The sequence below is a fragment of the Gymnoscopelus microlampas genome (genome assembly GCF_963454915.1).
Source record: "Gymnoscopelus microlampas genome assembly, chromosome: 9".
NCBI classification, from domain to species: Eukaryota; Metazoa; Chordata; class Actinopteri; order Myctophiformes; family Myctophidae; genus Gymnoscopelus; species Gymnoscopelus microlampas.
The window spans coordinates 2040341-2065859 of NC_139946.1; the positions used below are offsets into that span (position 1 = coordinate 2040341).

At 43.2% G+C, this 25519-nt stretch overlaps 1 protein-coding gene across 1 annotated transcript; it reads right to left on the reverse strand.

Annotated features, from left to right (window-relative positions):
* Positions 1 to 6212: 6212 nt before the first annotated feature.
* LOC311052480 (extracellular calcium-sensing receptor-like) lies at positions 6213 to 19014 on the reverse strand (the record flags this gene model as incomplete). Its single annotated transcript, XM_084067443.1, has 9 exons — positions 6213 to 7126; positions 7453 to 7576; positions 8212 to 8439; positions 12169 to 12389; positions 13658 to 13688; positions 14298 to 14567; positions 15435 to 15521; positions 17664 to 17958; positions 18938 to 19014. The coding sequence occupies 9 exons, from the start codon at positions 19012 to 19014 to the stop codon at positions 6213 to 6215; spliced, it is 2247 nt and encodes a 748-aa protein (XP_083923569.1).
* Positions 19015 to 25519: the final 6505 nt, after the last annotated feature.

The following is a 25519-nucleotide window of genomic DNA, read 5'->3' on the forward strand; positions in this document are numbered from 1 at the left end:
GTCACATTCTAGCTGCTGAAATAAACTTCCCATTTAGATCATTGTTGACAAACGAACAGGGGACTGTCTGGTGTCTAAAAAAAATAACTTATTGACAGGAAAATCGTGCATTGATACTTTTACTCAACATTTGAGTACTTTTTCCACCACTGCTGACATGTCCACAACATTTTTGAAAACGGTTATTCGAATAATCAAAATTAAATACATTAATTCATTTATTGAAATTAGCACCCAGAAAATAGCCAAAACTGAGCACATTTCGATCTATAAGGCCAAATCTAATTTGAAAAAAAAAACATTAAGAGTATATGAAAGCCAATTAAAATGTTTATACTATTGGAATCTTACACACCTGCTCCCAATTAATTACATCATCACAGCGCAAAAGTAGGTCAAATCAATCAATCTCTCTCTCTGGGAGTGACAATGAGAAACAGTGAATGTAGGTTTTCATATACATGGTCGCTTGTTTCTCTCACATAATCTGGCAACACTGATAGATAGCACGCTGCATGTTTGTTGACACTACTTCTCTGCCACATGGCTACTCCAGTCGGCCAGTCGGCTAGCCCGTTGGCTAGCCCGACTGGACATGTCCGGTCGGCCCTGGGTCGGCCGAAAAGGTCCCGACGGACCCCCGACGGACCCCTAACCGACTGGCCGACTATATACGACGCTTCCCGACACCGATTCGGCCCCGATTCGGTGCGGTCTGGGAGTACCTTAACAGACATACCTGCAGTGTGTAGATTGAGTGCAGTGTGTAGTTTGATGTTGTGTGTTACATGTGAGGGTTCTTTTTATATTATTTTATGTATTACTATGGACAGTTTGGTAGTCCCACTGACTCCTGCTCATCCAGCTTAGGCATCAAAGTGCGCCTAGCACGGCTCGCAAAGGAAGAATGGGAGAAGGTGAGAGAATGAGAGGATGCGGTGCGTAAAAAAGCCAACGAAAGAGCTTTCCAGCTCGAGCTCAAAAGAATTGAGGCGGACAAAGAGGTCCGCGTACGCCAACTGGAGTTGGAAATGGAGCAGAGAATGGCCGCCTCTCCAGGAATCTCTGGTGCCGCTGCTGCGCCGACCACCATACACACACCCAGTCCCAGTCGAAGTACAGGTATAGTCCCTCATGATCTTACCAGGCAAATTTCATTAGTTCCCCCTTTCCGTGAGTCGAGGTGGATTCGTTTAAACGTTTAAAGCCTGTGGGTCAGGTACTGCTGGAGTAGTTGAGGCTACTTCTGAAATGGGGCTTTCAGCGTAAATCAACGTACAGTAAATCAGCGTAAATCTGTGTGTGAATGTCTTAAATCAACGTAAATCAGCATAAATCTGTGTAATTCCAGTATGTGTAGTACCTCTGGTTTGTCAAACTATGTTTGATTTTGAGGGTGGGGGTGTTACATGTGAGGGTTCTCTTTATATTATTGTATGTATTACTATGGACAGTTTGGTAGTCCCACCGACTCCTGCTCATCCAGCTTAGGTCCTACAGGGGAGGAGACCTGGTTGAGGAGCAGCCCGTCTATCAGCGATTGGACGAATCAGAAGGACGCCTGGCCATTATAAAAGAACTGTCATCAGCTGTGCTCAGTGGCAGTGTGTAGCAGAGCATGTGAGCGGAGCGCGAGCGGAGCGACGCGATTTTGACGTGAGCGCGGAGCTGGTTATAAAAAGGTTGGAGCGCTACTCAGAGCGAGGACCGCCTCCCGCTCCAGGCCGCCCTCGCGGGGGCCGCGCACCGAATGTTTGAGCATGCCCGGTCGCACGGACTCAGAGACACACAGACATCCGCAGTGCACAGCGCACCGAGATTTCATTAGAATTTCTACTTTCTTTTTCCTTTCTTTTTTTTTTTACTGTTGAGCGACCCGGTTTGAGCGGAGCGTGGAGCGAGATTTGCGCAAATCAACGTGAGCGAGGAGCGACGGGGAGCGGAGCGCGGGGGGAGTTGACGTGAGCGAATAGCGAGTGTGAAACCGGCCCCCTGGAGCGCCGAGCGGCATTTCCACCCGCTCCGCTCCGCTCACGTGCTCTGGTGTGTAGCATGCTGTGCAGTGCGGTTACATGCTGTCCACCTTAATGTTTTAAAGTAAATACTCTGGGAGCTAAAAGTTTAGTACCCCTGTATTGTTTTGTCGTTCCCTCTGTGTGAGATGCACCCTGTGAGACCACTACAGGATCACGGTGAAGGCAGGAGATATAAAAAGCAAAATCAAGGACATTGTATTTACAAAACTGGTGGACATGGGTGTGTTGGTGGTGCCAGCAAAAGTGGTAGTTACTGAAGGGGAGGCAACTGCAGATCAGGGGGGAACCGATGTGGCAGAAGAGATTCAAGTAGGTGTTGAAAATGTGGTGTCCGAAAAGGGAGCTACGGCTAAAGTCAAGCCGCCTCCTGACGCCTCAACACCGGGCCTAGATTCGGAATCCTCCTCAGATTCAGCAGACACCACCAAATCCTCCTTATCTCGCTCCCGAATCAAAGTGCGCCTAGCACGGCTCGCAAAGGAAGAACGGGAGAAGGTGAGAGAAAGAGAGGATGCGGTGCGTGAAAAAGCCAACGAAAGACCTTTCCAGCTTGAGCTCAAAAGAATTGAGGCGGACAAAGAGGTCCGCGTACGCCAACTGGAGTTGGAAATGGAGCAGAGAATGGCCGCCTCTCCAGGAATCTCAGGTGCCGCTGCTGCGCCGACCACCATACACACACCCAGTCCCAGTCGAAGTACAGGTATAGTCCCTCATGATCTTACCAGGCAAATTTCATTAGTTCCCCCTTTCTGTGAGCCGAGGTGGATTCGTTTAAACCTGTGGGTCAGGTAATGCTTGAGTAGTTCAGGCTATTTTCAATTAAACCTGTGGGTCAGGTAATGTTTGAGTAGTTAAGGTTACTTTTCAATTAAACCTGTGGGTCAGGTAATGTTTGAGTAGTTGAGGCCACTTTTCAATTAAGCCTGTGGGTCAGGTACTGCTGGAGTAGTTGAGGCTACTTCTGAAATGGGCCTTTCAGCGTAATTCAGCATAATTCAGCGTAAATCAACGTAAATCAGCGTACATCTGTGTGTGAATGTCTTAAGTCAGCGTAAATCAGCGTAAATATGGGTGTGAATGTCTTAAATCAACGTAAATCAGCGTAAATCTGTGTAATTCCAGTATGTGTAGTACCTCTGGTTTGTCAAACTATGTTTGATTTTGAGGGTGGGGGTGTGAGGGTTCTTTTTATATTATTGTATGTATTACTATGGACAGTTTGGTAGTCCCACTGACTCCTGCTCATCCAGCTTAGGTCCTACAGGGGAGGAGACCTGGTTGAGGAGGAGCCCGTCTATCAGCGATTGGACCAATCAGAAATAATGGCCACGCCTGGCCATTATAAAATAACTGTCATCAGCTGTGCTCAGTGGTAGTGTGTAGAATGCAGTGCAGTGTGGTTACATGCTGTCCACCTTAATGTTTCAAAGTAAATACTCTGGGAGCTAAAAGTTTAGTACCCCTGTATTTTTTTTGTCGTACCCTCTGTGTGAGATGCACCCTGTTTAAAGTGAGCCTGTTGAAGTAGTATTGAGTTAAAGATAAGTGATAAGTGATTCTCTCCAAAGGAGCAAAGTACTCTGTTGAGTATTGTTTGTGTTTGACCGCCAGTGCCTGCTTTTTGTTCAGTCCTTTTTGCTTCAGTTTATATTAGGGAAGTTAGTTTAGATTAGGGATTTAATGTAAATTTGATTTGGTAGAAGATAGGCTAGGTAGGGGTTAAAAAATAATAGATTAGTTCCTTATATTTATTTGTTGATTTGCACTGGGGTCACTTTCAAAGTTTGTATTATTTAAGTTAACCGTCACGTACTTGTATATTTGAATTTTTTGTCACTTTTCTGTATTACTAAAAAAAAAGGTCACAACAATAAAGCTTCATTTCACTCACCAACTTTATGTCACAATCCTTCACTCCTAGACTTAAGGATCGTAACATTGTGTGTGTAACAGACATACCTGCAGTGTGTAGATTGATGTTGTGTGTGTAACAAACATACCTGCAGTGTGTAGATTGATGTTGTGTGTGTAACAGACATACCTGCAGTGTGTAGATCGATGTCCATATCCAAATCAATGTCCAGCAGTTTGTTTTGTTTCTCCAGCAGAGTTTCTAGTGTCTCTATCTCTCTCTGGAAGAGGTTGCACATGAACTCTGCAGCCGCACTGAGGCGCTCCAACACAAACACTCTGACAAGCTTCACACAACAAACATCAGCACCACGCTGCTGTTTGTCCAAAACACACAATATCTCCTCTCCCACCGACGTCATGTGTTCATGTATCTTCAGCCGTACAGACTCCATTTGACACGTTTTTCACCGCGACCACAACAAGCACTTACTTTCGGGTCAACGTGTTTCACACATGCGCATTAAAGGATCCAGGCACTGTTGCCTTCTTAGTGCGTTTCGCCCCCTGGTGGAAGAGGTACTGTTGCCTTCTTAGTGCGTTTCGCCCCCTGGTGGAAGAGGTATGTAACTGAAGATAGAGCCTTCTGTAGCTGTGGAAAGACAGTCTGTCCTCCCTCACTGTGAGTTGTGTGTTTGGGCCGGGGTGTGTCCAGAGAGTTTAACTGTGGTGTGTCCTGGAGTCAGAGCAGGAGGACAGTGAGGAGATTTGGAGTGAAAACACCACCTTTTTATCTTGGAGAGGAAAAACAGCTCCTCCCATCTCCTCCCATTCTTCCAGTTAACTGCAGTCAGGTCCATTTCAATGTGAAAGGCTCATAACAAAAGACAGTGATGGGCCATCATCAGAGACACATTTACATAGATGCAAGTTTCAATGTCTTTTGCTTCATCAACATGTTGACTGTTTTTCTTTGCCAAAGAAAGCAAACCCATGACAAATTTCACAGATCTCCTCCTGCCCGGGTTGCTCCTCGGCCGAGGGGTCGTCAGCGGCGGGCTCACCCCGACGTTCCCCGCCATTCGCCAGGTGGCGAACCTTGGAGGGGGGGGGGGGGGAGGGGGGGGGGTCCTGTTACGTCTCGCTCCTCCTCGCCTCCAAATCCTGGTGCTCTGGTCTCTCTGTACCCGGCAGCACAATTTCTCATATTCATTCATTCATAGTTATTGGCAGTTGAATGTAGGTTGTTTTTGCCGAAAAGCAAAAGAAAGCAGAGAACGGGAAAAAAAGCCAGTCTGAGCCTTAGCAAAATATGACGAGAGATCCTGTCATTGTCAAAGAGTTAATGTGGTTGAATGCAAAAACATACAATTATGTCCTGTCGCTGCTGACTGAAACATACTCTGTTTAGTCTCTTCGACTAAATACACCTAATTGAACATTTTCTCTTGTTCATCTCATGTTAATACTGTGTTTGTGTTTTATTCCTGTATTCTGTAATATGTGAACACAAGAGGGATTTTGATCCTAAATTGAAACAATGAAACAATCCTGTTACTTTGTTAACGTTAAATTAAGCTTGGCTTTGAAATGTTTCATAAAAATGAAATAATTTGATGCAGTATCTTTGTTCAACATCTGACCTGTAGTGAGAGAACAGTATCTTTGTTCAACATCTGTCCTGTAATGATATAACAGTATCTTTGTTCAACACCTGTCCTGTAATGAGAGAACAATATCTTTGTTCAACACCTGTCCTGTAATGAGAGAACAGTATCTTTGTTCAACATCTGTAATGACAAAAAATGTAAACGCTAGGGTGTCAAGGTTCACAAAAGGTTGAGGCTGACAAAACATTGCAGATGACTAAAATATGACAAAAACTAAATGGAATTTTATTCAAAAGACTATGACTAAGACTGTTGTACAAATCAAAGGAAAATTAAAGGGATATTTCACCCTCGAACATGTTTGTGTTTCACCCCAGACAGTTTTTATGTTGCTCGATTCAGTATTTAGATATTTTATATTAATTCTATTAAGACATGCACAGATAAAAAATGCTCACATATAGTCTATTAATAGGCTAGCACGTTCCTGGCCGACTGTTATTATCCACTTCCAACTTTCAGGCTGTTCAGAAACAAATGTACCGAAACAACTTTTCACCAACGTTATTCATGATAGATAACAGATGTTTGCATCTCTGACTGGATTTAGTTGAATCTGATAGAAAACTGAATCTATTACTGACAAGGCGATATATCCATATGTACGCATTGTTATAAAATCCACCGAAAATATACGATCATTGCATTTCTCCTTCTACGTCTTGGTGGCTCCGCGACCCATGATGGATTTCTTAGTGTTTCTCTCAGGTTTCAAAATCATTATATAACACTTTGGTGCAAACAGCGCCACCAAGAGGCCAAAACTAGATGCTAAGATAGCGAATACCTCCACTACGTCTGCATATTTGCCTGGAGAGCTGATATACGCCGGGATGAAGGCTATCCACACGGCACAGAAGATCAACATGCTGAACGTGATCAACTTGGCTTCGTTGAAGTTGTCCGGAAGATTCCTCGCCATGAACGCTAGGACGAAGCTGAGGATTGCCAGTAAACCGATATAACCCAGTAAGACCGCAAAACCAACCGCTGATCCCACCGCACACTCATAAACTATCTTATCGCTGGTGTATTTTGTGTTTTTATGAGGAGTCGGCGAGGCAGACACGAGCCAGGCCATGCAGATTATCGCCTGGATGGAGGTAAGAGTCAGAACCGTTCCTCTCTGCTGCATCGTGCCGAAAAACCTCAGAACGTCCGCGCCGCCGGGCTTGGAGGATTTGAACACGGCCAACACGACCATGGTCTTCGCCAGGATACACGAGACGCACAGCACAAAGCTGATCCCGAACACCGCGTGCCTCAGCTGACAAGTCCAGAGTCTGGGACGTCCGATGAACAGAAGCGAGCACAGGAAACACAGTTTGAGCGACAGCAAGAGTTGGAAGCTGAGCTCCGAGTTGTTGGCGCGCACCATGGGCGTGTCTCGATGGTAGAAGAGGATTCCCAGGACGACGGCGCAGACGAGCGCGCCAAACAACGAGATGGTTGTCAAGGAGATACCCAGGGGCTCGTGGTAGGAGAGGAACTCCACGCTCTTGGGGACACAGTGGTCACGCTGGGGACCGGACCAGAAGTCCTCTGGACAACTGGTGCACTCTGTAGAGTCTGAACAAGAGGGAAAAGGTTAAAAGGGACGGACAAGTACAGTATCAGCATAAAGATACTCTACTGTAAATATTGTCTTTGTCGGGTGGGAATGTCCAAAACTGTTACTTTCCGGGATTCAAATCCAAAAATAGAGAAAGTGGCAGATCTACAAGCTCAAAATGCATCGCTTCACGCTGGGTTTTGAGCTTGCAGATCTGCTATTTTTGTGTGACACTGTACTATGATCAAGTAGGGCATTCATTTACAAGAAAAAACTAAGTTTGAATATGGAGATAAGAGGTTTTTGCGCGACAGCGACGATGCATAATGCAAAGCTAATATACCAGTCTCATTGCTGATCTCTCCCTCAGAACAAGCGATGCAGTCAAAGCAGCAGACAGGTTCTCCTTTCCTTCTGGCAAGGCGGGTTCCAGGAGAACAGCTCTCACTGCACACTGACCGAGGAGGCTGCGGAGGAAAGTAACAATAATCAATTTCAGTCCAAACCAAGGGCCCAGCATTGGCCTTTGAAATTGAGTCTAGATAGGAAGTGACAGTTCATATGCCTGTAGTTTCGCCGTTTTACCCCTGCTGGTGTCAGAAAGATTTTTTCTCAATGTAAGTGGGTGGGTTTTTGACTTTAACTTTAGACTTGATTTTCTTACCTTAATAAACATTTTCATAAATACTATATGTTTCCAGTTGCTAGTTTAAAGTCTTCTTTCAATCACAATGATATGCGCTTTGGTAAATTATGGTCCCATTTATTTTAAAATTGACGATAAAGTAGTGTATGCTCAAGGAGGGGCGGGATGATTTGATTGACAAGCTACACAACCAATAGTATTCATTCCCCGCACCCGCTTTTGACTGACAAGCTACCCAACCAATAGCATTCATTTCCGGTTTAGCTATGACGTGATATGACACGATATAGAAAGATGGCGGATTTGAAATTCCTGAACAATCGGCTTAATTTACGATCTGTAGAAACCAATGGCATAGCTTTGTCCATTCATTTTTACAGTCTATGGTCCAAACTCAATCACATTCACATCATGGGCTCAATATTATTGGGCATTTTTAAAACGAGCCAAAATGACCTTGTTGATTTCAAAATTCCAGAAGATGATTTCTTCATCCAGGATGAGTTCTTCTTCTCCGGAGGCTGACTTCTTGAACACTCCTACGTTCTGAACCGTTACGCCTCCATCTGGGAGCCACACCAAGTTCATGACCTCACATATTGGTGAGGCATCGCTGTTTTTATCAAATGATACACGATCACCAAATGATGTGGTGAAGTTGACCTTTTCCAGGTAATATACAAGCTGGAAATGGTGATGAACACAATTATGAAGAGGGGGGGGGGGGTATAAACACTACTGCAGGCATTAAAGGAATAGTTCACCCAAAAAATGACAACTTATATCAGATACACACCCCATGAAGCCTTGAATTCATGTAGATTTCTTTGGGTTTTAGACGCATTCCTAAGCCAATAATTGGATGACAGGTTGTATTTACGGTAGGAGACACAAAGAGTCTCCTTTGTGTTTCCTACCGGATACATTGGCATCTTTGAAATTATTGGCTTAAGAAAGCGACAAAAACAAAAAAAGTCTCCATGAATTCAATGCTTCATGGGGTGTGTAATTCATAGAAAATAAGTATTTGTTTTGTGAACTACTCCTTTAAGTATCATTATATGTCATTATAAGAAAAGTGTTAATACAGTTTAATCCTTGTATGTAAGTCTTTCATGCTTTGTACCAATATTACATATTCAGTATTATTGTCTCTGCCAGGCAAAAAGGCATGGCCATAGAGTATATTTTGCACCCTGTCTGTCTGTCCGTCCGTCCGTCCGTCCGTCCGTCCTTGACCTGCTAATCTTCGGCACCGTTAGCCCAGTCACTGCGAAACTGTGCACACACACTCCCTGGATGCCAATTCAGAACCTCTGCCCCGAATTTTTCAGATCAGCCTGTCATAGCGCCACCATGAGGCCGATTTTTGCAAAACATTATTTTTATATTACTCCATTTTGTCCAAAAATCACACAAATCTGTCCCATTTTCCATATTCCATCCTGATTGGCTAAGATTGGCTTCCAAAGTTTGCAGGAATGGCCCATTTTGAACAAAATGTGTCAAATCATGAACGCAGCTAGCGATTTCCGTGAGAATTTGCACAAACATTCCCACTAGGCCGAGGACAAAATGCCACTTGGATTTTTTTAATCAGCCTCATGGTGGCGCTATGACAGGCCAATTGGCATTTTCAACTAAAACTGCACCGATCTGCGTGAAACTTTGCACGCATACTCCTTAGAGGCCAAAGAAAAACATCAGCCTTCCATTTTTCACATCTGCTTTTTATAGCACCACCAGGAGGCCGACATTTGTGAAACACATTTTTGGATATTACTCCTTCAGATTATGTTCAAAAATCACGCAAATCTGTGCACAGTATCTCTATAGTCATGTGATCAGGACAGATCTGTCCGATATTTCATATTCCATCCTAATTGGCTAACATTGGCTTCCAAAGTCTGCAGGATTGGTCCGTTTTGAACAAAATGCCTCAAATCATGGACGCAGCGTGCAATTTCCATGAAATTTTGCATGCAGATCCCACTAGGCTGAGGAAGAAATGCCACCCTTTTCACATTGGCCTGTAATAGCGCCACCAGCAGGTCTAATTTAGCAAAACACATTTTTGGAACAAAACGCCTCTAATCATGACTGCAGTGCCTGTTTGCCGTGAAAGGCCTAAGAATAAATGGCACCCTTTTCACGTTGGCCTATTATAGCGCCATAACGGATAGGACACTTATACAGACAGGACGGATAGGACACTTACACAGACAGGACGGATAGGACACTTACACAGACAGGACGGATATGACACTTATACAGACAGGAGGGATAGGACACTTACACAGACAGGACGGATAGGACACTTACACAGACAGGACGGATAGCGGCCTATAAATACATGTGTCACTTTGAAAGAGTCACTTACATAGACAGGACGGATAGGACGGATAGGACACTTATACAGACAGGACGGATAGGACACTTATACAGACAGGACGGATAGAACACTTACACAGACAGGACGGATAGGACACTTACATAGACAGGACGGATAGGACACTTATACAGACAGGAGGGATAGGACACTTACACAGACAGGACGGATAGGACACTTACACAGACAGGACGGATAGGACACTTACATAGACAGGACGGATAGCGGCCTATAAATACATGTGTCACTTTGAAAGAGTCACTTACATAGACAGGACGGATAGGACACTTACACAGACAGGACGGATAGGACACTTACACAGACAGGACGGATAGGACACTTACATAGACAGGACGGATAGGACACTTACATAGACAGGACGGATAGGACACTTACACAGACAGGACGGATAAGACACTTACACAGACAGGACGGATAGGACACTTACATAGACAGGACGGATAGGACACTTACATAGACAGGACGGATAGGACACATACATAGACAGGACGGATAGGACATAATAATTAGAACATAAGAAGTAGAACATTCACAGAAGTAGAACATTCCCAACATTCCCAACACAAGTCTGCTGGCGGAGACTTGTGCTCCGAGGAGCACTTTTTCTAGTTATTATTATTATTACGCCCGTTTTTTGACCTTCATACCCATTCATTTAAATGGAGAAATGTCAGTCAGTCAGTGATGTAATGACGTCATCACGTCTCTGTAATGACGTCATCTTAGCGATCCCACACTGTTTCTTCAGGAACAGTACTTTCTAGTTGTGGGATCGCTTTAGCGATCACACTAATGTTATCGTCACTATTTATTATTATTATATTATTACTCTCCGCAGGAGAGTATTGTTTTCACTTTCTAAATATGACACACCGATTGGTCAAGCCTCACGTGACACGTGACAATACGGTGAAATACTGTATAAATACATGGCGTCACTTTGACAGTGTCTCTGCCACTGTCAAAGTGAGGTAAGACAGGAACCATCACGAAATGGCTGCATGGCTGATACATAATTGGCAGATAGGACAGATAGGACACTTATATAGACAGGAGGGATATGACACTTACACGGACGGATAGGACACTTACAGTACACAGACAGGACGGATAGGACACTTATACAGACAGGACGGATAGGACACTTATACAGACAGGACGGATAGGACACTTACATAGACAGGAGGGATATGACACTTACACAGACAGGACGGATAGGACACTTACACAGACAGGACGGATAGGACACTTACAGTATACAGACAGGACGGATAGGACACTTATACAGACAGGACGGATAGGACACTTACACAGACAGGAGGGATAGGACACTTACATAGACAGGACGGATAGGACACGTATACAGACAAGACGGATAGGACACTTATACAGACAGGACGGATCGGACACTTATACAGACAGGATGGATAGGACAGTTAGAACATAAGAATTAGAACATTCCCAACATTCCCAACACAAGTCTGGTAAGAGTGAGGTAAGACAGGAACAATCACGAAATGGTTGAGAAATGGCGGATACTGTAACAATTGGATAGGACACCTACACAGACAGGACGGATAGGACACTTACACAGACAGGACGGATAGGACACTTATACAGACAGGAGGGATAGGACACTTATACAGACAGGACGGATAGGACACTTATACAGATAGAACATTCCCAACATTCCCAACAGCGGAGAGTTGTGCTCCGAGGAGCACTTTTTCTAGTTATTATTATTATTACCATTATTATTATTCCTCCCGTTTTTTGGGTAATTTCAATGGAGAAATACCATTTAGTGACGTCATAATGCATAATGCCATTCTAGTGACGTCATAATACTGATGTCATTGTATTATGACCCTACTATAACACTACAATACTCAATACCAGCAACATTCTTAGCGATCCCACACTGTTTCTTCAGGAACAGTACTTTCTAGTTCAAAATGATATCCAACTAGAAACTCTAGCAAAGTGTGTATTAATATTACAACCTGCCATGGCTGTGTTGTCTGCAGACTGGCACAGCTGTGCCCAGGGAAAGGCCCCCTTCCTGGCACACACTGCAGCATGTCATGGAGGGCGTGGGCCAGGGCATACACAGCCTTGTACACATTGTAATCCTCCCTGAGTTCAGACACATCCAACAGGGTGCTTTCTGCTGCTCCCAGGTCCTCTTGTCCAGAACACACCCTTCCACCGGCATCCACCCACTCTGATGGAAGGGGTGCAAATTTACACCCAAATGTGTGCTCCCAAAACTGCCTCACCTGAAGAAACGCAATTAAGACTTAAACAGACCTGTGTGAAAATAAATCACACCCTGTGTGAAGGTAGCGGCGCCTTTGATACATTTTGTCATCGATATGTGTTTATAATGTGTTTATAAACACACGTGTCATGTGAAGCTTGACCAATCACTTTGTTGACGGGTCTGACCAATCAGAACGTTGACGGGTCTGACCAATCAGAGCGTTGACGGGTCTGACCAATCAGAGCGTTGACGGGTCTGACCAACGTTGACGGGTCTGACCAATCAGAGCGTTGACGGGTCTGACCAATCAGAGCATTGACGGGTCTGACCAATCAGAACGTTGACGGTGAACATGGACAAAGTCAGGTATAGAGCAGGATCCGCTCGGCTAGCGCCGCTAAAAACTTACCTAGAAGGAGACTTTAGCCAAATGAATAATAAAATGAAATTACTAAATATTTCTAGATATTACTCATTGTTTATTTAGTCATTGTTTATATAGACATCTAATTCTATATTCATGACATCATAGTGATGTCATGAATAGTCCCCTTGCCTGACAAATCAGAACCTTGACGGGCCTGACCAATCAGAACCTTGACGGGCCTGACCAATCAGAACCTTGACGGGCCTGACCAATCAGAACGTTGACAGACCTGACCAATCAGAACCTCGACGGGCCTGACCAATCAGAACGTTGACGGACCTGACCAATCAAAACCTTGACGGGCCTGACCAATCAGAACGTTGACGGACCTGACCAATCAGAACCTTGGCGGGCCTGACCAATCAGAACGTTGACAGACCTGACCAATCAGAACGTTGACGGAAAAGCCAGGTATAGAGCAGGACCGCTCTATACTATGTATAGAGCGGCGCCAGCGCCGCTAAAAATATATATACATGCATGCACACACACGCACGCACGCACCCACGCACCCACGCACGCACACACACACAAACGCCAATGGAAAACAAGCAGAAGACTCACTATGATATTTTCATGGCTGTTGTCAAGATCATTGTCAGGGTGTATTTTCAACAAGAAGTCTTTAAATCCTGGCATCTCTCCACGACGGAGTGCGATCCCCAGGCTGCCTCTCAGGTAGGGAAGGTAGAGAGGAGTCTGGAGCTTTGAGTCTGTTATAAACTCTATACCAGCGATCCACTGTAGACCTGTTACCTTCTGATGGACCACCTGTTGAATGAGTCTGTTATAAACTCTATACCAGCGATGCACTGAAGACCTGTTACCTTCTGCTGTAGGGAAACAATCACACCCAGTGTGAAGTGAGTGGTGCCTTTGATGAGTTCATTTCATTAAGCTATATGAACTAGAGGAACGATGTTAAATCCCTGTCCATTAATGTTAAAGCTGCTCAACAGGAACACAGAGGGGGCGGGGCTTTAGCAATTACAGCCTGTCCCTATTGACCATCTAAGAGCACCTATACAGAGTTTGGGAAGTTTAGCATGCTGGGAACCGGAGTTATGGCTGTTTAAAGCCCAGCCAATAGGAAAACAGAGGGGGCGGGGCTGAAGTGATTACAGCCTGCCCTTATTGGCTGTCTAAGAGCACCTAACAAGTTACTTATTTTCTATCAATTACACCCCATGAAGCGTTGAATTCATGGAGATTTTTTTGTTTTTGTCGCATTCCTGAGCCAGTCATTTTATGACAGGCGGAAAGAGAGTCTCCTACCGGAGAGACCGCTGGGTCATCAAGTTATCGTCTCAGGGATGTGACAAAAACAAAAACAATCTCCATGAATTCAATGTTTCATGGGGTGTGTAATTGTTTGATAGAAAATATGTAATTTGTTGTGTGAACTACTTCTTTAACATGGATCACAATTAATAACCCCAAACCTCATCCATGAGTTTAACCATACGGATGCCATATACGTATATGAAGACCACGCGAGCCGAGGAGGTCTTCATCACAGAGACGATCCTCTGCAGTTCGCCCGGGTCGCTGTCCCAGGGCAGGACCTCCACGTAGGCCAGGCAGCCCCACCCGGACCGGCTTAGCTCAGTCTGGAAGATGTGTGCAGCATCGTGGCCGTAGGCGTCGTCTATGAACAGCAGGCCTACCCAGGTCCACCTGAACCTCAACATGATCTGCAGCATAGCTCGCACCTGATTGGATGAAGAATGGAGGGATATACTGAAAGTGCGTCATAATCCATCCATAATCCACAATCCGGGAACGCATCTGTGTCATTTCTTTGGGCCACTCAGCTATGGGGGCGGCCATAGCTGAGTGGTTAGTGAGCCCACCCAGGGAGCCAGAGGCCCTGGTTGCCCCAGATACAATTCCAGGCCAGGCCAGCAAATGTGTCGATGAAATGAAATTTGTCCCTGAGCAAGACTCTTAACCCCTAATTGCTCACAGGCCCTCGTTGGAAACAAGACCGCAAGGACTTTCATGAACGGACCTGTTAAAGGAATTATCCTTATCCTTTATTCCAAAATAGCAGATCTACAAGCTCATATAGCGTGGCACCGGGTGCCGCGCTATGAGCTTGTAGGTCTGATTTTTTTGGAAAAATTGTGAATATGTGAATTTGTGCAAATCTTTCATAGATATATATATATATATATATATATATATATATATATATATATTTTTTAACAAAACATTTAGAGTAGCCAATTATTTTTTACCCCTTTTTCTCCCCAATTTAGTCGTCATGCCAATTGATTCCTCCCCACACATTTCTATGTTGTCACTGCTGTATCCTACTGACTCACCTGCCTCACTAGGAGCCCCCACCAGGAGGACGTAGAGCCTTCGTTCTACTCCTCCCGCCCCAACACTCCCCGCTGACAGGTGCCACCCCAGCCCGTAGGAGTACATGCAATGACCAGTATCACCCTACCCGCCCGGCTTCCCTCCCTGAAGGGGTGAAAAGGGAGTATGTGCTGGGTGAGCAACTCTATACAAGTGGATTCTCGTTACCTCTATTATTTTGAACTCTATGATTGTACTACTTATAGGTTCACCTGGATGGTATTACTTATGACGGTTCTGAAGAAGGAAGGGTATTTATGTCGGTCACTCAGACAGGAACACATGGAATAGTAACTGATCTGAAAAACACACAAAACATCTCTTCGTAATATCTAACTTTTTTATATTTCCCCTTTAAGCAAAGCATGTGAGAATGAGGACTGACTATTAGGCTGTTCTCATGTTCCACTCAACCAGTCACCTGTCACTCAACCTGTCACCTGTCACTCAACCTGACTATCACCCTGCTCAGCATCACTCATCTCCTAGATCCACCCCCCTCTGCTAAACACCACACAGTGCTACAAACAAACAAACAAATAAATGAACACATAAATACACACATTATTGACTGCACCACAGGGTTTAATTAGTGCCGGAGCTCCTGCGCTCCGGGAAGTCTAGAAGGTGCTCCGTCACCTCAGATGCACATACAATACAATATGTTTTTATTTAGGCTATTATTATTATCAATTCAACTTTCACATTTTCCCCTCAATGTTACCTTCCTGCAATGGAAAAGGACCTGATGAGATGAAACTGAGTTATGTTCCTAAACCACAATTTAAACACTTCATTATTTGCTGTTAGAAAAATGGTTGCACCGTGAGCCGGTTGATCTGAGTCCTATACGTTAGTTACAGAGGACGGGAGGTCTCTCTCTCTCTCTCTCTCTCTCTCTCTCTCTCTCTCTCTCTCTCTATCTCTCTCCCTCTCTCTCTCCTCTCTCTCTCTCTCTCTCTCTCTCTCCTCTCTCTCTCTCTCTCTCTCTCTCTCTCTCTCTCTCTCTCTCTCTCTCTCTCTCTCTCTCTCTCTCTCTCTCTCTCTCCCAAAAAAAGTATTTGGGAAATATTCTGTATCTCGGCTCCTGTGTTTTACTATGCATTTTTGGCGAGACATGCTATTTTCAACGGCGTATAACAAGTGAACGGGAGGTCGCAATGACATTTTCTACGGCGACGGCGAACGCCATGGTCTGAGCCCGCCTGAACGTGGCCATGTTGAAACTATGTACACACACAATGTCAGTGTTAACCTTGCATATTTATCTTTGTAGCAATATCAGTAACAGTGTTAAATAGATCTATGTACTCTCTCCTGATTGGCTGAAATGTTGTCACCTATCTGAAAATGTGTTTTATGTTTCTCTCTCTCTCTCTCTCTCTCTCTCTCTCTCTCTCTCTCTCTCTCTCTCTCTCTCTCTCTCTCTCTCTCTCTCTCTCTCTCTCTCTCTCTCTCTCCCAAAAAAAAGTATTTGGGAAATATTCTGTATCTCGGCTCCTGTGTTTTACTATGCATTTTTGGCGAGACATGTTATTTTCAACGGCGTATAACAAGTGAACGGGAGGTCGCAATGACATTTTCTTTTCTCCACGTAAGTACAGTGTAACCCTCCGTGATTAGCAACCAACAGGGGATCGATCATACTGGAGATAAATATCCAGTGGTTCTTGAAAGATTAGTCAGAATGCTTAAAAAATGCTGGCAGAAGCTACAGCCTGTTTTAGGAAACCCCTGACAGTGAATGTGTTAGCATTGTTGTAACTTTGTTATGTACGGATCATAGGTTAGGTGTAATGTCACAACGTTATAACACTTAAAACATTCTGTGAATGTTTTTGAAAAAAGTGAATATTTCGTCTAATGATCATTACATCCTGAAGTGAAAGAAAATAGTTCAGAATGAGAAGAAGAAGAAAAAAGGTTGTTATATTTATGACAATCAAAATGTGTTGGAAATATTTTGTTTTGATGAGGTGTAATAATTAACCATAATGTTATCACACACTGACAATAAAAACAATAGAAACATGGCACATGTCAAAAAGGTTATATTATGATAAACAACCTGTTATATTTGGGTGCCTGGATTTTTTAATAACAACTTACCGTGGGTGCCAGCATTCTCCCCATTGACTGCACTTTGCTGTTTAAAGCTCTGGACTCTACGACGAGCAAATGCACGTAAATAAAAAGCATGCATTCACGTAGCGCGATGACCCTGGCTACACGGGGGGGGGGGTCGCGCATGACCGGTTTTCCCCCACCGGAAACAGATTCGGAGATACAGACGTTTTAAAGAAGGAAATAGACAGGAAGCGGATGGGGAGCCATGTTTTTTTTTTTTTTTTGTGATCCATCTTAAACTCACTATAGGCACTCTGTACAGACCTACCACACTACAGATAATAAACTTACCACACTAGAGATAACAAACTTACCATAGGCACTCTGTACAGACCTATCACACTAGAGATGGCGATAGACTGCGATGAGGTGTCGGGACCCACGATCCCCAGCACCGGAGGAGACCCGGCACAGCCCGCGTCCAATTGAAAGCGCTCCTCTCTCCCGCTGACCAATGACAGCGCTGCGTGGAAGCCGACTCCCAGTGAGTAACAGGTGTCATAGATCCCATAGCCCAGAGTCACGTTGGGCAGCAGGCTGGGGTTCCTGTTGATCTCTGCGACGGCGAACGCCATGGTCTGAGCCCGCCTGAACGTGGCCATGTTGAAACTATGTACACACACAATGTCAGTGTTAACCTTGCATATTTATCTTTGTAGCAATATCAGTAACAGTGTTAAATAGATCTATGTACTCTCTCCTGATTGGCTGAAATGTTGTCACCTATCTGAAAATGTGTTTTATGTTTATCAACGAGCTGGAGCCTTTGACCATTTAAGACCGGGAACTCATACTGTGTCATTTTAGATTTCTTTGACTATTAAAAAATCGCAGATATACAAGCTCATAGCGCGGCACATATGCGATTTCTTTTAAATCGTGAGCATTTGTACAAATCTTTGAATATATGTATATTTTTAACTGAATATTTTCTTCTGGGGGGTCCCTGAGATGGGGGTCCACGGCCAAATACATATGATTTTGGTGGTCCTTGACATGAAAACGTTTGAGAACCACTAATATTAAAGCAACATATTTTTTTTTTCAAAAAACTGTTAGGATTTAGAAGACATTTTGTTGAATCCCCAAGAAGCAAAGTGAATTAAAAATGTTCGCTTTAAGAAAATACACATATGTTCACATATTTGCACAAATGCCCTATGATTTTTCAAAAACATTGCAGATCTACAAACTCATATAGTGCAGCACTCCGCGCTATGAGCTTGTCGATATTTATAGCACATTTACAACAATCGAAATTGACCAACATCAACAACACAGTCACACATCACATACAACAAGCAGATCAAGACATGAACTTAAAGGTAGGGTAAGTGATAAATGTTTTTCCCCTTTTTTTTGTTAAAAGGTTAAAGACGGGGTTCCTTGGCCCGCCATGCCATGACCATCACCTCCCCCTGATGACGCATCAAAGTGGACCCAACTGGCAGCTTGGACTTTTTCACATTTGCTATGGCTGGTGGCTGCCCTCTATTTTGGCGGGGGGTCCCGCATATGGGTGCCCTGCTTGAGGAGGCCTTTACTGTGCTTCACGCTATTGTAGAGGTTGTCCATCCACAACCGGTACCCTTGACCTGCAAGGCCTCCTATCAGGAAGGTGACGGTATCCGGGATGGAACACTTGATGCCAGAGTATGGCTTCATGTTGTGAAGATAGCCGGTCTCTGAGTCACAGAGTATATAAGATTTGATGCCATACTTTATGGGTTTTGCCGGGTTGTAGACTTTGAACTTTAAGCGCCCTCTGAAGCACAGTGTACCCTCATCAATGGTGATGTTCTGGCCTGGTGTATTACATTTTCTGGAAATTTGCCAGGAGGGAGTCCAGGAGTGGGCGCACTTTCCACATCGGGTCTTTAGAAGGAGTGTCATTGAAGTGGAGGTTGCTCCAGATCAGCTGGAAGCGGTTCCTGCTCATGGTCCTGCTGAAGAACGGCGTTACTAGGTTCTCATCTGTTGACCAGTAGTGTTCAAGCTCAGGTTTGGAAACAAGCCCAGACAGAAACAGCAGCCCCAGGAAACGCTTCAGCTCTGCAACGGTCAATGCTGTCCAAAAGTTTCCTCTGGAATGTGGCTTCTCTGAAAGTCTCTGCTTAGCATACAAGTTTGTTTGGTTGCATATCTCCTGGAGCAGAACATCAGGCAGGAGTAGCTCTAGAAAGTCGGCAGGTCTGTTTGAGTCGAGCTCAGCAGCAGCACCCTGAGGGCCCGGATTCACGGCAGTAAAGGGGATGACTTTAGGCTGCCAGTATGTGTCAGACCACACATCCACAGGAGCTGTAGCTGTAAATATACATAAATAAAATATCAATTTAGGCTTTTAGCAAACACTCTTATCCAGACAGAGCGACTAAAAATAGCAGATCTACAAACTCACAAAGAGCTTGTAGATCTGCTATTTTTATAAGGCATCAGACAATAGAACATAGTAAATATATAGGCTACATTATCATCATTCATAATCAGACAGAGAGGGTGTTGGTGGTGCTACAGTGTTGTGTGTGTGAATCTACTCTCAGTCCAATTCAGATCAAAGGATTTTGAAAAGGTTTGTTGACATGAACTGGACAGGACAGGATCAAAATGTTGTTTACTTCAAGGCTGTTTACATGACCTGACCTCAAATTCCCTTTGAAGCATTTCATTATGACAGAACAGACATGGTCAGAGGGAGGGGGGCTGTGTGCACCTGCATCCCCCTCCAAAAAAAGAATAACAAGAGCAGATCTACAAACTCACAACAAGCTTGTAGATCTGCTACTTTTATAAGGCATCACACACATGCATAGTAAATATATAGGCTACATTTACCCTTGCTAGATGACTTGTGAGATGACTTGCTAGATGACTTGCGAGATGATCCAGCCAGGGGTACAGCCACCTCCTCCTCAACCATGTCTGCGCCTGCAATAAAGTGAAATAAGAATTTAGCAAACACTCTTCCAGACAGAGCGACTTACAATAAAGCCCACCCACCTACCCCCCGCCCCCCCCCCCAAAAAAAGAGAATACAAATAGCAGATCTCAACGAGCTTAGATCTGCTATTTTTTATGGCACCACACACATGCATGATAAATATATAGGCTACATGTACCATTGTTTTGTGGGGTTTTAGCAATTTTATAAGGCATCACACAATAGAACATAGTAAATATATAGGCTACATTATCATCATTCATAATCAGACAGAGTGTGTCCCATGCTACAGTGTTGTGTGTGTGAATCTACTGTCAGTCCAATTCAGATCAAAGAGGATTTTGAAAAGGTTTGTTGACATGAACTGGACATTTTTTTATAGCACAACACACATGCATGGTACATATATAGGCTACATGTACCATTGTTCTGTGGGGTTTTAGCAATTTTGTATTCCTGTGTACAAGTGTCATACAGAAAAAGTTCTTACCTCTGCTATATGGTCCGGCCAGGGTTGTCCGGCCATCCTCCACATCCTCAACCATGTCAGAGCCTGAAATGAAATATCAAATAGTTGGTAAATATTATGAACATCAAATCAATTTAGGTATTTAGCAAACACTCTTATCCAGACAGAGTGACTTACAATAAAGAAAACCCTAACCCCCAAAAAATAATAAAAAATAGCAGATCTACAAACTCACAACAAGCTTGTAGATCTGCTATTTTTATAAGGCATCACACACAAGCACAGTAAATATATAGGCTACATTATCATCAGAGAGGGTGTCCCCACGCTACTGTGTGTGTGTGTGTGTGTGTGTGTGTGTGTGTGTGTGTGTGTGTGTGTGTGTGTGTGTGTGTGTGTGTGTGTGTGTGTGCGCGCGCGCGTCTTATAACTTATAAACAGACCTGGCAACAACTTCTCGTGTCTAGTCCACCAAACACACAATAAAACACAATAAAAATATTCTTACCACTGCTTAAGTGAGCATTAGAAAGCTTTCTCTTCCGTGGATCCCAGCAATCACCAGAGCCCTCATCACTGATACTGGAGGAAGAGCTGTCGCTGTCGTTGTCTGTGACAACAGGGCTGCGAACGGGCTCCGGACGGGTCCTGCCGCTCCGACGAACACCTTCGGTCGGCACCACCGCAGTAGATGGTCCCGCTGCGGCCGTAGTAGAGCTCGCCCCCACTAACTGTTACTTGTCCTCCCCGTCCACCGCAGTAGATGGTCCCGCTGCGGCCGTAGTAGAGCTCGCCCCCACTAACTGTTGCTTGCCGTCGCCGTCCACCTCAGTAGATGGGCCCAATCCCAGTAACTGGCGTAACAGTTTCTTGTCGTCCACACAGGAGGTGGACAAGGCGGCTCTGGTTGCACTGGCACTGCTGGTTGTGCCCGAGTAGCCCCAATCAACGACTCCAACAGTGTCTGCTGGCGTAGCGAACCGGATGCTTGTTTGGCGCCCCTGTTTGAGTTTTTTTTTGCCCTCATAGTATCACTGCAGTGACGCTGGCCACACTTCAGAGAGAGACAGTGTACTATCTACTACGCTATATCTGATCTCTTCTTCTCCTCTCCTCTCCCCGATTACTATAACTGACCACTTCTCCTCTCCTCTCTGCTCCGCTCTCCGACCACACCAAATAATCTCTCCTCTCCACACTCCTCTTCTCCCCGAATCCCGATCACTACAGGCTTTTCTCCTCTCTCTCCGACTACGCTACACCAAATGATCTCCTCTCTCCTCTCTTCTCCTCTCCTCTCCCTCGCTACGCTCCTCACTCGACTGAAATAAACTAAACTAAACTAAACTAAACTAAACTAAAGACACTCAACGTCTCACACTTTCTAACACACTCACAAACTGTCTCACACACTGACTGACCTGTCTCAAAAATATTTTTTACCTTACTGAATTCAAAATGTAGTTGAGTAAAAGTACAAAAGTATAGGTATCAAAATGTAGTTAAAGTACCAAAAGTCGAGAGTACTCATTATGCAGAATGTCCCATTTTCAAATGTATAAAAATCATTTGAAAATAGCAGATCTACAAGCTCGAGCTTGTAGATCTGATATTTTCAAATGGCCGAAATGTATATAGGGCTGAAGTGGTTAATTTACTATGCTTTGTAATAATAATATAAATCTACAAAGTAACTAGTAGCTAAAGTTTTCAAATAATTGTAGTGGAGTAAAAGTACAATATTTGCCTCTGAAATGTAGTGGAGTAGAAGTAAAAATATTGGAAATTGGAAATACTCAAGTACAGTAGAAATACCTAAAAAGTGTACTTACGTATAATACTTAAGTAAATATACCTAGTTATTTTCCACCACTGCTTCTCAGCCCGGTTCTGTGAACCTCTAAGAGCCTCAGTGCTCTGTGTGGAATGTAGGGATCAACTATCAGACAAGTATAAAGGGGCCGTGCAAAGATTTGTAAGTAAATAAAAGAAGCTTAAAATCTAATATCTTCTAATATCAGTGGTGGGAAAAGTATTCCAAATGTTTTACTTAAGTAAAAGTATCAATACTGCAACGTAGAAATACTCTGTTACAAGTAAAAGGCCTGTGCTCAAAATGTTACTTGAATAAAAAGTACAAAATTATTGGCATCAAAGTATACTTAAAATACCAAAAGTAAAACTACTACAATGTTTGAAAATAGCAGATCTACAATGCTCACGACGTGTCGCGATGCGACGCGTTGTGAGCTTGTAGATCGGCTATTTTCAAATAGACTAGGTATAACATAGGGCTGAAGTGGTTAATGTATGTTTTATAATGTAATAATTTATATCTGCTAAGTATCTTGTAACTAAAGTTTTCTAATACATGTAGTGGATTAAAAGTACAATACCTTCCTCAGAGAGCAAATATTTTCCCCACAAGACAAAGAGATGCTGTCCTTCTAAACGTCAATATTTCATCACATTAGAGGCCCTCAGTTGTGGATCTCTCTAGATGCATCACTTAAGTCTTCACAATCTAAAACAATATGCCCTATGCACAGCAGCCATATTGTAAGACATTCACAGGTGTTATCAATGATACTAATGAAGGCTCTGTTCCATTCTGGTCAGGCAGAGTCAGGGTGCTGATATTGTGCATGTTGGCTCACTGGAAAGACTCCAAAATGGCCCTTTACGGGTGTGTAACTCTGAGAGTGTACAAATGGAACTATGGGGGTCGTGGAAATCTGAAATTCAAAATCTGAGAACTACTGTGCCACACTAAATGGAACAGAGCCTTCATTAGTATCACTGGTAACACCTGTGAAGGAAGTGATACTATGTCTGCTGTGCATAGAGCCTATATCTAATTTCTTCCTCATTGTGGTCCATTGATTAAGTCATCTTTACAAAATAGTTTTTTTGTTGTGTTTTTCTTCTTTTGTGCAGTTTTTGTGTTTTATTTCTTTATTGCACCACTGCTCTCCCCTTGTAAACGTGTATTATTTTATATCGTTCTTATTGAACTTTTAATCCTTGTTATTTAATGACCTCTTCCATGAAGGAAAGGATTCCAAATAAGCGTGCCGGCTTCTTCCTTTCCTTGCACAGCAACTTGTCATTTGATATGTATTGTTTCTATATATTTTTTTATAACAATGTGCTAATAAACTAAACTAAACTACACTAAATGAAAGGTGACAACAATGTTTTTGACGTAGGAACGTGTTTTGGCTAGACCCAGGGTTTAGCCAAAGTATAAGATCATGGTTAAAGTGGTTAAAATCTAAAATGACAGACGCTTTCCCGGTCTCAATGGGTTAAACACAAATACCTTTTTGTTTTAACGAAAATTAATATCACTTATCCTACCTTCAACTAATTCTATGGTAGCCATACTGTAGGTCATAACAAGTCTCTGTTCTTTGTTGCTTGCCTATTATACTGCATGTGTGATATACCCAATATACTCACCTATTATACTGTATGTGTGATATACCCAATATACTCACCTATTATACTGTATGTGTGATATACCCAATATACTCACCTATTATACTGTATGTGTGATATACCCAATATACTCACCTATTATACTGTATGTGTGATATACCCAATATACTCACCTATTATACTGTATGTGTGATATACTCAATATACTCACCTATTATACTGCATGTGTGATATACCCAATATACTCACCTATTATACTGTATGTGTGATATGCCCAATATACTCACCTATTATACTGCATGTGTGATATACCCAATATACTCACCTATTATACTGTATGTGTGATATACCCAATATACTCACCTATTATACTGCATGTGTGATATACTCAATATACTCACCTATTATACTGCATGTGTGATATAGGCCTACCCAATATACTCACCTATAGGTGATGTGTGATATACCCAATATAATCACTTATTATACTGTATGTGTGATATACCCAATATACTCACCTATAGGTGATGTGTGATATACCCAATATAATCACTTATTATACTGTATGTGTGATATACTCAATATACTCACCCATAGCATATTGTACTGTGTGTGTGTGTGTGTGTGTGTGTGTGTGTGTGTGTGTGTGTGTGTGTGTGTGTGTGTGTGTGTGTGTGTGTGTGTGTGTGTATACATATTACACACACACACAATTTCCAATACTTTTACTTCTACTCCACTACATCTCAGAGGCAAATATTGTACTTTTACTCCACTACATTTACTTGAAAACTTTAGTTACTAGTTACTTTTCAGATATAAATTATGATATAATGAAACATGCATTAACCACTTTAAACCTATTGTATACCTAGGCTATTTGAAAATAGCCGATCTACAAGCTCACAACGCGTCGCATCGCGACGCGTTGTGAGCTTGTAGATCTGCTATTTTCAAATATTTATTAGTACTTTTACTTTTGGTACTTTAAGTACACTTTGATGCCAATACTTTTGTACTTTTACTCAAGTCAATTTTTAATTCTGGACTTTTACTTGTAACAGAGTATTTTTATACTGCAGTATTGGTAATTTTACTTAAGTGAAAAATGTGTTTACTTTTTCCACCACCGTGTGTGTGTATATATATATATATATAATACTCACCCATAGCAGACAGGGTTCTGCTGCTGGGAGGTGAAGGTCAGATCGGGGAAGACGGAGGAAGAGTGGATGTCAAACACTCCGCCCAGAACCAAGTCCCCGGGTTTGAACATTCTGTTGAGCTTCAGCGCTGCCCGGAACTCACAAGAAGAGGAGGAG